The sequence below is a fragment of the Sceloporus occidentalis genome, unplaced genomic scaffold, assembly GCF_023333645.1.
Source record: "Sceloporus occidentalis isolate IW3139 unplaced genomic scaffold, rSceOcc1.0.p SCAF_3, whole genome shotgun sequence".
NCBI classification, from domain to species: Eukaryota; Metazoa; Chordata; class Lepidosauria; order Squamata; family Phrynosomatidae; genus Sceloporus; species Sceloporus occidentalis.
Window position 1 is genome coordinate 61,609,231 of NW_028316983.1, and position 14,006 is coordinate 61,623,236.

Consider the following 14,006-nt stretch of genomic DNA (forward strand, 5'->3'; position numbering starts at 1 on the left):
GTAAGGTCTAACAGCTTTTACATGCTCTTAGAGTGTCTCAGGCCAAACACCATAAGTCTTAGCAGGGAAGCTTCTACTCATGGAACATGCTAGTATAATTAATCTGGATGACAAGGGAACACATGCTATAACCCACAATGTTATAAAGTGAGTGGCAGTGCCAGTTCTCAAGGAACTATCAACACACGCCACATATAGTCACATACGCATACCACGGAAGGAAGGGAGAACGGTGTCTCTTTCTTTCAGCAAGGATGACTTCAAGAAGCATGACATGTATGATTACCCTTCAGATCAAGGGAACAGTGGCTTAACTGTGTGAGAAATGGATGTTATTCAGATAATGGATTTACGGTGCTTGCTACTAAAATATCAGACACAGCAATTTTTACAGCATTCATGCTGGAATTTATGACTTAGAAAAGTGATCTTCATATGAGGTTGGGCTCACTGCCTTATCTAGCATTTGATAAAGATATAAAGTTTTCTTTTAATTGTAAATTGCAAGCACTTTCATACACACACACACACAGAGAGAGAGAGAGAGAGAGAGAGAGAGAGAGAGACGTAAGTACCCAGTAAAAATATGGTGCATACATTGTACAACATAACATTGTTGTTGTAATTATGTCAACCCTTTGGAACTCCCTTCCACAGGAGGCTAGGCGGCCCCTTCTCAACTCTCCTTTTGCTGGCAGGCAAAAACTTCTCTTTTCAAGCAGGCTTTTAATATATAATTGCACCCAGGAAGATTTCTTATTGGGATGTTGCTTTGGTAGTTTTTTAACAGTTTTAATTTTTAAACTAAGGCCTGGAACAGACAGGTGGGAAAGAGTGGCCCAAGGCTGCTCCTGCCACAAGTATGCCATGGCAAGTGCACATCCAACATGGCCAGAAGTCTCTTCTTTATGCCTATGTGTTTTGGGCCTTAGTATTTTAAAACATTTTTTTATTTTTTTTATTTTTTACATCAAGGTGGTGTGTTAGTTGTGTTTTAAAATTATAGTGTTTTATCGCTGTTGGTTTTAATTTTCCAATTTTGGAAACAAGTGGCATATAAAATAAATAAACAAATATGTTTTCAAGTCAACTCCAACTTGGCAAGATTCAGTCAGAAGAAGTTTCCCACTGGCTTGCTCTAAGATTGAAACAAGCCCTACCCAAGGATATTCAGTGGATATCTACTCCTTCCCACCTGTCTGTGCTAGGCCTTAGTTTAAAAATTTATGCCCCAAAATGGACTCCTAAATTATGGGTAGACTTATATATGGGACAATAAGTTAATACTGCTTACGAAGTTCCTAAAAGAAGTACCCGCCTTCTTCTGAAGCTTTAAACACCTCCCCAGTTGAGTCCCCGCACTCTCTCTCTCTCTCTCTGTTATCCCTCAGCCTTCCCTAGCAGCCAGAGCTAACAAGCAACAGCTGCAGCAAGGGACGGAGAGAGAGAGTATGCCCAGGTTTATACCCCTTTTTGCAAGCCATGGAAATCCTGGGGGTGAAGAGAAGAGGGAGAGAGAGGTCTGTCCTCCCCTTTTGCAAGCTATGAGCCTTGGAAATCCTGGGGGTGAAGGGCAGAGAGAGATTTCTACCTCGGTTTGCAAGCCATAAGCCTTGGAGATACTTTTGGTAAAGGGGAGGGGGGGAAGAGAGAGAGAGAGAGAGAGAGAGAGAGAGAGAGCACGCTGAGGTTTGTTTTCCCATTTTCTATGTCGACACTGTGACCCTTGGGAGAAGTCTAGAGAGGAAGATACATGGAGGGAAATGGTGCTTTCTTTCCCCCTTCAGATCTTTTGTAACATGCCCAGTGTTTGACTCTTGACTTATACACGCATCATATCAAAATCCATGATTATAAATACATATAAGTATCTTTGTATTGCTTGTGGTTCATTTTTTTTTATTTTACACACAGCACATGTAGTAAAATATCTAACTCGCTAGAAGTATTCATATAGCTTTCCAAATGTTGGAATTCAACTCCCAGCATTCCTCACTATTGGCTATACTGACTAGGGTTCCTGGGAGTTGCTGTCCAACAACATCTAGAGGGTTGGTTATCTATTGCAACTCCTAAATGTACACATGCTCATGCACACCCCTTTATATATGTGCAGGTCCAAAAGAGGTACATAGGCTGAAGCTAAAACAGACAGATTAAATAGATGGATACTGAAGCATATATATGCATGCACTCGAAAATTGAAAGATGAATTCTTCCAAGTGCACTTGAAGTCCGATCAAAATACAATGGCAAACAAGACAGCAAATCAGGTCTATCTGTAATTTGCAGCAATCTGACCTTCGACATAATAGGCAGGATCCATAACTCAAAAAGTCAGTGAAATCAAAAGGCAGCATTCTGGTGCACACTCATAAAACTACTTTTGGGGTTTTGCATGGACCGACTAAGTACACAGTGCTATGATTATGTAAACATGACCACTGTTGCAGTTACCCTTGCAAAGCAAAGGAAGTGTAAGGGAAGAGAGTTGAATACTTTATATTATGTACAAAATAAGGTTGGAGCTTGATAAACCATTAAGGTGATTTCCTTGCAAACATTTTCCCATTATTAATCAAACGTACAACTATGATGGAATGTCCTACACTGAGAAGAGAAGCTCTTGAAGTGTTTCCCAGAACTCAAGGCAACTTGAAGCTGTAAGCTTGAAAGTGCCAGAGAACATATAAACACGAACCAACCTATTCACATGATTCCAAGCATGGTATCGTGCCACAACACATAGGGGATGGGGATAGACAAAAGAGCAAGACATATTCACTAAACTAGGATTCCTAATAAGAAAAGGATTCCTAATAGGAAAAGATAGAGAGCAACTATTTTTCATGGTGATTTTGCTTTAGTTATGTAGATGTCCCCCACCCACCATGAATAGAAGCCTCATGATGTCATGCCAAGCACTATGGCACAGGCAAGAGAGGGACGTTCAAAATTATCACAGCCTTGTTGAGAAAACTGGAAACATTTCTCTTATTTACAAATGTCATTCATGGGTCAAATTATTTATAATGTTATGACTATAATTTTGATTTTGTTTTGGATTAATAACTACATTTGTTAAGAGGCTAAGTCCAAAAAGCCATCTTGGACACAGAACTGCTGCTTTATACCTTCCATCCATAGCCTGCTTCTGGAGATAGACTGTCTAGATTAGCAATGAGGTCATTTTGCCATATGCTACATTAACAATTCCCACATTGTATGGCAACTCAAAATGTGGACTTTGTTAGCAGCAATTTGTGAGACTACTGCTGGATGCCACATCTAGACAAACTGAAGATCTGAAAAATGCCATTGACAGTTAGGAATCTGAAATGATTCTTCATACACTTCTCATGGCTGAAGACTGCCTCCTCACACCAGAGAAAAACAGCATTACTGCAATTCTTGAGTTTCATATAGGCAGACTATCAGATGTATACTGTATTACAGACAGCACTACAATTAGGCAAGTCTTACTGAAATTGTTGCTGTCAAAGGTACAGACCAAAAATAACTGAACAGAATACTTGGCACACAAAATCATTAACGAATATGGCAAACACAACAATGTGTCACTACATTATGGAGAACAAGGACATCCAATGGTCAGCCAGTCACATAGAAAGCACACAACAGCAGCTGATACTATAATACTATTTCAAGCAGTTGATGTACACATGCACTTACCTGTCAGACAACTACAGATACTAACACCATAAAGATTTTGTTGACACTCAAACAGGGATATGGAAAATTCCTTTTATGATATTCTAGGATGTGGTGGACAAAGTGCAGCTCTCCAGGTGTTACTGGACTACAATCCCTGCACTTGTCACTATTGAAGATGCTGGTTAGGGTGTATGGAAGTTGAAGCCCAACAACATCCAGACAGCCAGACTTTGCTCAATTATCAGACAAGGATAGATACACTTGATGGTTTTCATGCCTTTATCAGTTGCAATAACACTAGTGATACTTTAGTAAAGGCAAACTTTCTTATTGAAATATCTTGCTCCAACTTGGGGGGGGGGGGCATAGCTGCTGTTTTGTTAATAAAATTGTATAATTTAATAAAACAGATCCTTTGTCTCCAGAAGGCATGTTAAGGATGTGAGATATCAAAAAATAAGAAGCAATTTTGAACCCAAAATGACTACAGTCACCACCTCAAGGGGCTATTTTACTGTCAGGAACATGTTCACATAAGACTGGATGTGCATCAAAACAAAATGAAAGCAAATGAAAGCAAATTATGCAGAGTTGCCCTTTTCTATAACTATCAGAAAGCCACATGGAAGTCAAGTAAAGGAACACGAACCATTTTAGAGCATTCTCTTCCTCAGCTATCTCTAAAAGAAGCACTCAAAATCTAGCTGAGTAAAACAGAATGTAGCAGAATTAAGTTGTCAGTACCTGCTGCTGCTGAAAATGCAGAAGTTCCACTGGGCTCATTTCTCCATTGGTTTCCCCACTGGCTCCTCCTTCTCTTCCACAGCCACCACCACCACCTCCGCCACCGCCTCCACCTCCTCCATCAGTTGGATTGTTTAGACTGCTGACACCATTCTGGCTGGAGGGAGTGGAACGTATTGTCTCCGAGGCAGATTCAACCATCATGACTTGCTACCAGCACCTGCATAAAAAAAAATAAGTAGCAAGATCTGTGAGCAAAGATTTCAGTTGAAACTTGTACGCTACATTAAGTCATCAGTCTGCTAAATCTATTGCCACAACACAAGCAGAACCATCATCCCTCTTGCTCATGGTCTTCTAACTTTTACCAAACTACCCCCACCCCCAAAATATTTGCATATGCTTTAAAGTACTCCAGTAGCAGAAACCAAGATGGCATTTGCCAATCAACACCTCTCTCAACAAGGCTAGTATGATAGACAAGACTTTTGTAAAAATACTAGATTCTTCTTTATGCCAGTTCAAAACTGTAAGAACATCTGAACAATTTAAATATCAACTGCTAGGGGTAGTTTTCACAACAAACTAACTATAAGTTGCTCCAGTTCACAGAGGCTAGCTTAGCAAGTCCCAAGAGGCCTAACAAACAGAGTTGTAACTCTATGATTTTTAACCATTACAGTGTGCCCACGTCATATGCAGGCATGCTTTCAGCGGCATTCAGCATATGCTGAAAGCCACGCTGGAAGAAGGGGCAGTGTGTCTCATAAGGGATAATGGGATGTGTGCCTGTGGCGCATGTGTGCCGTCGCACCACCACACTGCTGTGTGCATGAGCTCCATTCATTTAAATGGGGCTTGAGCATAGGCGGAATTTCCTTTATGTGGGGGAGTCCGGAACAGATCCCCCGCGTAAAGGGCGGGCAGACTGTACTTATTTTTCTTGCAACTGGCTTACATACTGTAATAACATCCATGAACTGGTAAACAAAATCTTACTGGAGTACAGTCCTTAAGATAAAATCTCATTCCACAACTCTAGGCAAAGGCATGAACATATTTGTTGTTGTGTTCCTTCAAGTCATTTCTGACTTAGGAGGAACCAAGCACTTACTCATCAAAGGTTTTTCTTGGCAAGATTTGTTCATAGGGGATTTACCACTGCCTTCCTCTGATACTGAGAGTGTGAGACTTGCCCAAGGTCAGTCACCCAGTGGGTTTCCATAGCCAAGTGAGGATTTGAACCATGGTCTCCCAGATACATAGTCCAACATAGTACTGTTTTTAAAAGGAGAGCTAACAAATACCAAGGCAGGATACTCTAATCTCTCTTCATTTCTTTCTTAGTTAAGAATTGACAAAAATTATTCCAACTTCAGCACAAATGTGCTGAATGTTTATATCCTTTCTTCCAGGAGAAGTAAATTACTGTTTTGCTTTGCTTGGCTGTAAGACTCAAAAGTAAAATAGCAGCTTTTTAAAGTATTATTTCATCTCAGTATTTATTTGTACCATTTTTCCCTGCAAATTGTATGCCCAAACCAGCCAACATCTGCACGCTAAAGTCAAACAATAATATCAAGACAAACAAAATAAAAAAAATTAAAATGGTACAAATGCCAAGTTTCAAGTTAACAGCAAAGGAAAAAAACCTATTAACAAAGAATACAAGATTCATAAATGTGATCAAGAAAAAAGAGGATAATAAAAAGAAAGTTCAGCCAAAATTTATATGAATGTCTCCAGCAATTATTGGGACATACCATTAACGGGGACAAATTCACCCTAGAACAAACAGGCACTAAAATAAGAATGAGATATACAGCACAACACAAGATACTGGGGTAGAAGGGATGGGAGGGGGCTCAGGTAAAGCCTCCCCCATAACAGCAATTTAATAGAGAGGCAGGTTAATATTCTGTTAATTCAGAGGCACATTAATATGGATGAAACTGTTTTCAAGCATCCTAACAGCAACACAACTGAAATACTTCCTAGTCAAATACAGAAACAAGAACACATCCTGCAATAATCCAGTGACACACTACTACAGGGAAGGCACCTACAGTACATTCTTCACTTACATTGTCCAAGGAACAAAGCAAATGAAGGCTAGATCTGTTTAGAAGACAAAGAGATTTGAATTTCACAGAAGCTGCTAGATATGTAATGACCTACTCTACAGGCATACCTCCATTAACAAAGCCTCTGTCAAAGAATCTCCTTTGTATGAAATCTTTTTACACCCCCTCACCCACTGCCCTTTATATCCCAGTTCTCTGTATAGCTGCAAGTTTTTTTAGCAGCGTTCAACTTGAAGAGGATGAAGGAGGGCTGGACAGACAGACTTTCAGTGTCAAGTTGCAGAAGAACGTCTTTGGTAATCAATGGAATCATGCTTGAGCTGAGAAAGAATGGGATTCTGCTCTAGCCAATACTATTTTAGCTTTGTGTGCCCTTACACAGAACAGAAAAGTTAAGCAACAGCTTTCCAGAATTCCTTACTGAGCATGCATAAAGAGTAAAATAGAAAGAAAAGGGGGGGGGGGGGGAACAGCTGGCTCACAAGGTACACATAGCATGTTTAAAGAGTACAGACCTGTATGTATGGCCACCAAAACAGAAATAATAAGAAAAGTGAAAGTTGGTGAAAGAAAAAGTCATCCCTGGAGATATTTTGCAAAAATACTTGAGGGGTACTGAAAATCATCATACTTAAAAGAGTTTATCGCACTGGCCCTAAAACGGGCCCAGTGCGTTCTAAAATGTGCACGTGCGCGGTGCGCACAGAACAGGATGGGGCCAAGAACCCCATTTTAGTGCACAGTGGAATGCCACCTTTGCCGCTAGGTGTTCCAGTTGCGTCCCTGTTCCGTTCCAGAGGGTGCCATTTCTGAGAACGCTTTAGAACAGTTCTCAGAAATGGCGCCCTCTGGAACGGAACGGGGACGCAATTGGAACACCCGGCAGCAAAGGTGGCGTTCCACTGTGCAGTAAAATGGGGTTCTTGGCTCCATCCTGTTCAGTGTGCGCCGCGCGCGTGCATGTTTTAGAACGCATTCGGCTCGTTTTAGGGCCAGTGCGATAAACTCGTTATATTCACCACTCCCCTTGTTTTCTTCCCTCTCTCATTCAGCCTCAGGTTGACTGGAAGCAAGCTTTGGCATAACACACAAATAACAAAGGCTGCATCCACACTGCAGAAAGTGATGCCACTTTGACTGCCATGGCTGAACGACATGGAACTCTGGGAAGTGTAGTTTGTTGTGGCACCAGAGTACTCTGACAAAACTACAAAATCCCAGCACTGAACCATGGAAGTTGAAGTGATCTCAACCTGAATTATTTCTGCAGTGTGGATGCAGCCAAAGTGAGCTATTTTGCTTTGCTCTGACCCCATGACTGGTGCCAAGATTCAATGATGTCAGGAGGATAGCAATATTCATATTCACTGTCTTCTCTTTGTTTTTGTTGCATGTGTCCATGCATATGGACATGCACCAACACTCAAAATTATTATTTTTTTGGCATACTCAGAATGTTTTGCTACACTTGGTGTGGGGCTATTACACTATTAATAAATATGGCCATAAGGGTAATGCTCTTGCAAAGAAGCTGGAAACTGATTTGAGCATACTCCCTACCTGCCAGACACTTTCAGAGAAGTCAACTTTAAGAAATAAATTAAAATCTCCTATTTTTCTCAAATGTTGAATAGCCTAACTCCTAAATAAACTTATTTGGAGCCAATGCTACCTCAGTTCAAGTCCAAATCTAATGGGACATGGTTTGAATCTGACATGATTGATGAATAAACCTGCAACAAGCTGTGGGTACTGGCAATGGACAGGCCCAACAGGTGCTTAATGTTTTAAAATACCAAAAAGCTAGATTTTGGGTGGGGTGGGGATGCCCACAGAGAAGATTCTTTTAAAATACTGCTGGGGTTCACTTTAGTGTAAGATTCTTTTAGCCTGAGATCCCTGAAAAACCACAACACTGTACAGTGTTGTGACTACAGCCATATTTTCAAGGCATCCCCTAGAACTATAGCTGCTAGCAGTTTGCTTTATATAGGAAAGTGAAAACAGATTCTAATATCTCTTCATATTATCTCCAGCAACATAACAAACGGTTATATGCATTTAAAGGACAAAACACTGATTATCTTTAAATGGATAACACCAATTCTGGTAAAGATCAATGGGCAATGTTTTGCTACCATGATTCTAAGCCATTTCACCCTAATAAACCTATCAACAATCTAACAGTAAAACAAAACTACTTACATGCACCACACACACTAGGGTGTCTCATTCTAATTTTGTCTCTTGACAAAGAAAACAACAGTAGTCATGCCTCATTCCAGGCAGCATCTTCCCCAGCAAAGAAGTGAAGCACAAAACCCTCAAATGGGCCTGAGCAGAGAAGCAGTTAGCAAGTTTGAAAGCAGAAGAGGTGCAGGAGAGAGATATTTCTTTTTCCTACCTTTTCTTTCCTCTATATAGGCTGTCCCCCCTTCATTTTTGGCACGATAGATCGACAAACTGGGAACAACATAATTGCTGAAATGTGGCGTGTAATAATAGCTATTCAGAAGCTGATCATTCATATTAAACAGGGTGAAGCAAGCTTCTCATTTGCATGTTTGAGATTATATGCATTTCAAAAGTCATTTCCGCAGGGTGTATGAATGACATTAATTCCCATGTGGAGTTGTCGACTCCCTCCTGTAGTCCCTCACACTATCAAGCATACACACACACACATACTTGTAGCTGCAGGAGAATTCAAGGGCAGAGAGATTACAACATTCTGGGTTTTACTGAAAATATACACTCAGGTTAGTGATGCCAGGGCACAGGATGAGAGGACATCGAAAGAACAACTTTCTGAGGTAAAGATTGTTAGGTTTGGGAAGCAGAAATTTCAAAGTTACCAGGACAAACAAAAGAGAAATCTCATTCAACTTTTAAAACAACATGCTAATTGTAAAAAGCTGTATATGATAAAGCTTTCAGAGTATGCATCCTTCTATTTCATGAAGTCCACAAAACACATATACTGTATACCCCTTTTCTCCAAATAGGTTGTTTAAAACCAGCTGACACAGAGAGAAAACTTTTGCTTTCAGCATAACTATCATAATCATTTCTCTAGATCTAGCTGTTGTTGTCATGCACCTTGAAGTTGTTTCTCACTGAAGCTAATGGTAAGGTAAACAGCAAACCTATCACAGGGTTTTCTTGGCACTATTAATTCAGAGAGGGTATGCCACTGCCTTCCTCTGAAGCTAAGAAAGTATGACTTGACCAAGGTCACACAGCGGGTTTCTATGGCCAAGAGGGGATTCAAACTCTGGTCTCCAGAGTCAAACACTCAAACCACTACACCAAGCTGGCTCTCTGATCTAGCTGTACACATTGTGAATACTGTTTTAAAGTAATTCTTGGGGCTGCAAGTCCCTGTTCTGTTCTTTACTTTTTAAACATTCCCAGTTTTCTTTCCTTCAAATTTATCAGCACCAACTCCATTCCATCAAACCAGCATGAGGAACATTTCCAGTGGCTCTTTTTGTATAGTTTATGAGTGCATGTAGATGTTATTCATAGTAATACAGATAGATGATTTAAACTAGGTTAGTCAACTGGACCACCCACCTCAGTGCTATCTACATTGACAGGCAGTAGCTCTCTGGGGTTTCGGTCAGGAGACTTTCACAGCTGTACCTGGCAATGTTAATGATTAAATCAAAGACACTTTACGTGCAAAACATGTTTTCTCTAATGCTAACCTATAGACCCCCTCTTTTCAATAAAATGGTGAAAGGGAAGAATGGAAAGGAGGAAACTGGTTGTTAAATCACTTACATGTTTTAGGCATGTTGGCTTTGCTATTACAATCATGGAAACACAAAAGCAGATTTTAGTCTCTTATGTTGAAAATACAGAAACAATTTGGAATAATTTCTTCTTACTTGCTCTCCCCTTACATTAATTCACAGTTGTCAACCCTAGGCATTAAAAAATAAAGTTAGAACTATTTAATTTACTCCTAAATTCATGAGATTGGGTTGTCTGGGGCTGAGGAAAGAGAAAAGATTAACTCTGGCTTGTTGTATTTCTTTTTTTAGATTTACCCCACTACTTTATAAGGACTAGCAGGTAAGATTAAGGTAAATAAAATCAACCAGAAAGTATATTTTGCATATTAGTCTTAGAGCTACACATGTTTTTAATGTACCAGTAAAATTTTAACATTACAAACCTGTTTACAGCTATATAAATTATGCAATTATTATTTAGTTCTAAAGAAGCACTTGGAAAAAGAGACATTCCCTCATCTCTCATATACAAAATAGAAGTCTCTTCCAAGAGAGTATCTGCCACAATTAAAGTATGTATCTTCTACAAACAAAGCAGCAACTTTTCCTTCCAAACTATTATTTCTTCAAATGTGCATTTAACCGACTGATCCAAAATCACACATTTATCAAACAATATTTCATCAGACAACACCCTTGTGCTTTTTTTGTTACTTATTAATTACCGATGGGTGCCACATCTGCCCAAGGCTGAACCCCAAGCAACAATAACAATTTCTGAATGAAGCACTGACTTCATTCATGTGCAGAAAAGCTGTACCGACACAGATTCCACCATGCTAACATTACTGGTATCACTTGTGATTCAGGTATGATTCAGGTATGTCATTATCACATGAATCATGTCTTGAAACAATTTTTACACATTTGCTGGACCTGCAACACAAATGTGAGTACAGTATAAAGTTGGCTAGAATGTATATTCAAGTTCAAATTTGTTTTCTAACCACAGGCACATTTTCATGGTCATACAAACAGTATGAGACAAGCCCAAAGGCATTTTTGGTATCACATATCAAAATGCCTTGATTAAAAGAACTATTAGGGCTAGATTTAGAGAAAATTAGATGATATTGGTGATGTCCACCCTATGAGCTAACCAAACTTTTATTTTTTAAAAATCAACAAAATAAGAGCCCCAAGGCCTGTCATAATAGTTCCTTCTATTGTCCTCTAAGTATGCCCATTACCCCCTCTCTCAGTGCTCTTTTAATTCTATTTCTGCCTGTCAAGAGAATACTGTGATGGGAGACAAAAAAGTGGTATAAACTATATATACCAATTAATCTCACCTCACCAGACACTGTACTATACATCGGTGCTGTAGATTTAAAGGATGAATTATAGTTCAGTGCTAGGCATACAAAAGATGCCAGGTAAAATCATTGGCACCTCCAGTTCCCTCCTCCCAAGGATTAAGTAGCAAGTGATGTAAAAGAATTCTGTGAAAGTCGCTACCAGTCAGTAGACAAAGCTGAGCTAGATTGATACATAGCTAGATTAGGTATAAGGCAACAGATTATGACGCTTTCAATATAAATTTCTGTTATACATGCACATATTAGGCACAAGCTCCAGCTCAAGCTCCAGTCTAAACCAAGTAATGTGATGTGATATTTTCATTAAGAAAAACTGTTTTAAAGGTAAGTAGACTCAGTCTCCACTGAATGCCCCCAGAACTATTGTATTACAAGAATCCTAAAAACTTTGAAGTGCAAAATACTTATTTTTTCCAAATTGATGAAGACATGCATCCTGACTGTTCCCTACATAATGATACACACTTGCACTCAAAGTCTCACTTGCTGTCAACATGAAAATAATTTAATCACCAACAGGTTAAGATTGTATACAGAACATATTGACTGTATTTTGTATGATTATATCATTTTTACTGATGTAATCCTTCCTTGATTCTTGGGAGAGGCGGGAAATATGAATAAACTATTTGTTGTTGTTGTTGTTGTTGTGAGACAAATATTACCGTGTGCTTTCAGACTTAATGCTGGCAATGGCTAAATGTTTCTCTGAGCCAAAAAACAGCAATACCAAGAACACATCAGACAAAATAAGTACTCTCTGCACGCTTCTCAAACGTTTCTCTGCCTTGCAGCTTACGTAACAATTCTGCAAGTACGTAGTAGTCAAACCTATCACAAAGTTTCCATGACAGGTTTTGTTCAGAAGAGGGTTGTCTTTGTCTTCCTCTGAAACTGATAGAGTAAGACTTACTCAAGGTCAGTGGGTTTCCATGGCCAAAAAGGGATTCCAACCCTCATCTCCAGACTCATAGTTCAACGCTCAAACCACTACACCATGCTGGCTCTGTAGGTCAATGACTTTTCTTCAAAAATAATTTTAATTAAGTTGTCCCTTTGAGCTACCATATTTCCAACTCAATTCAGAACTTAATTCATTTTATTTACTAAGTTTCTATCACTGTTTTTTTAGGACATTTGACAGGAAATGGAAAAGAGCTGTAGTCACCTGGTGACGTAACTGCAGTCTACTCCTACAGTATAAGCAAACATATACCCTTAAACAACTACTATGACAGGACACATTATTTTATTTTAGTTCAGAGATATATGGGTACAAGCCAAAACCACATAAGGATGCAGTATATACCCAAGTGGCACCCAAGAGCACCCCACTTTCCTCTGCCCATTAATGTGGGCAGACTGTCTGGCCAAAAATATAAAAGTGCTTCTACTATCTACTCTGCTGTCCTGAAACAGAAGACATGGGTGGAATGAGATATCAAACTGGCACCCAATAAGAATCACTAACTGGGTAATTTTAATAAGCCTCATAGGCTTTGTTTACTGCAACAGCCTAGCTTCATGCTATACAACTTTTGAAAAAATAAAAAGATTAGTAAACTCTAAAATATAAAATGAGCAAAGGCACTTTCCCCAATCTCCCTACAAGCAATAATCCCACATTCAAGTAAAACATGGAAAAGAGCTATGAGGAGGGGGTACTCATCCTTTAATAATGAACTGATGTGCTGTGAATGGATCAGTTGTTATTATCCATTGCAGCCAGAATTTGAAAAAGTGTCTCAAAAACAAAGTCACCTACTTTTATCTCACTTTCTATGTTTGTTTCAAGATCATCTCCTATTTGGCAAAGAAAAAGACAGAAACAAAGGCCACAAGAGTAGAAAGAGACAGAGAAAAAGAAAGACCAATACCATATGGTAGATAGGCATATTAATTACTGCTGCTTTTTAATTAACAATTGCTTAATCTGAGCAGTAACATTTGCCTTGACATCTTTTGACTCTCTGCTAACCTGTGAAGTGTGCATGCCATGCCAAGTCATCAATTAATTTTTATTGACATTTTCTTCCCCTAAACAGGCACAAAACCAGGGCTTTCCAATTAACACCTCCACACTCTCTAATTAGTGCAATTAACAGACTGATGGATGTCTGGAGTTTCCCTGGAAGGGAGAGCACAGAGATCAGCTGGTTTTGCTATGTGGACAGATCACCCATAGAGAGCAAGCACATATAACAGGTCATATATGTTATTCTTTCAAATTTTAAAATTGAGCATATGCAGACCTAGACATATATTATATGCACAGGTTCAGAGAATAAACTTTTATTTGTGTGATCACAAAGAAATTATAGTTTTAAGGAAGAACTTTTATCGAAGCATTCAGCAGCAACATGCATTTTCTCCACAAACATTAT

At 39.2% G+C, this 14,006-nt stretch overlaps 1 protein-coding gene across 4 annotated transcripts in view; it reads right to left on the reverse strand.

Annotated features, from left to right (window-relative positions):
• Positions 1-14,006, reverse strand: part of LOC149316036 (forkhead box protein P4-like) — a 194,223-nt gene that overhangs the window by 140,289 nt on the left and 39,928 nt on the right. For all 4 annotated transcript variants that reach the window (XM_089514649.1, XM_089514650.1, XM_089514647.1 and 1 more), the window contains exon 2: positions 4,420-4,639. In XM_089514649.1, coding sequence (XP_089370775.1) covers positions 4,420-4,623 — 204 coding nt within the window. In that variant the 5' untranslated portion in view covers positions 4,624-4,639. The remainder of the gene's footprint in view (positions 1-4,419; positions 4,640-14,006) is intronic.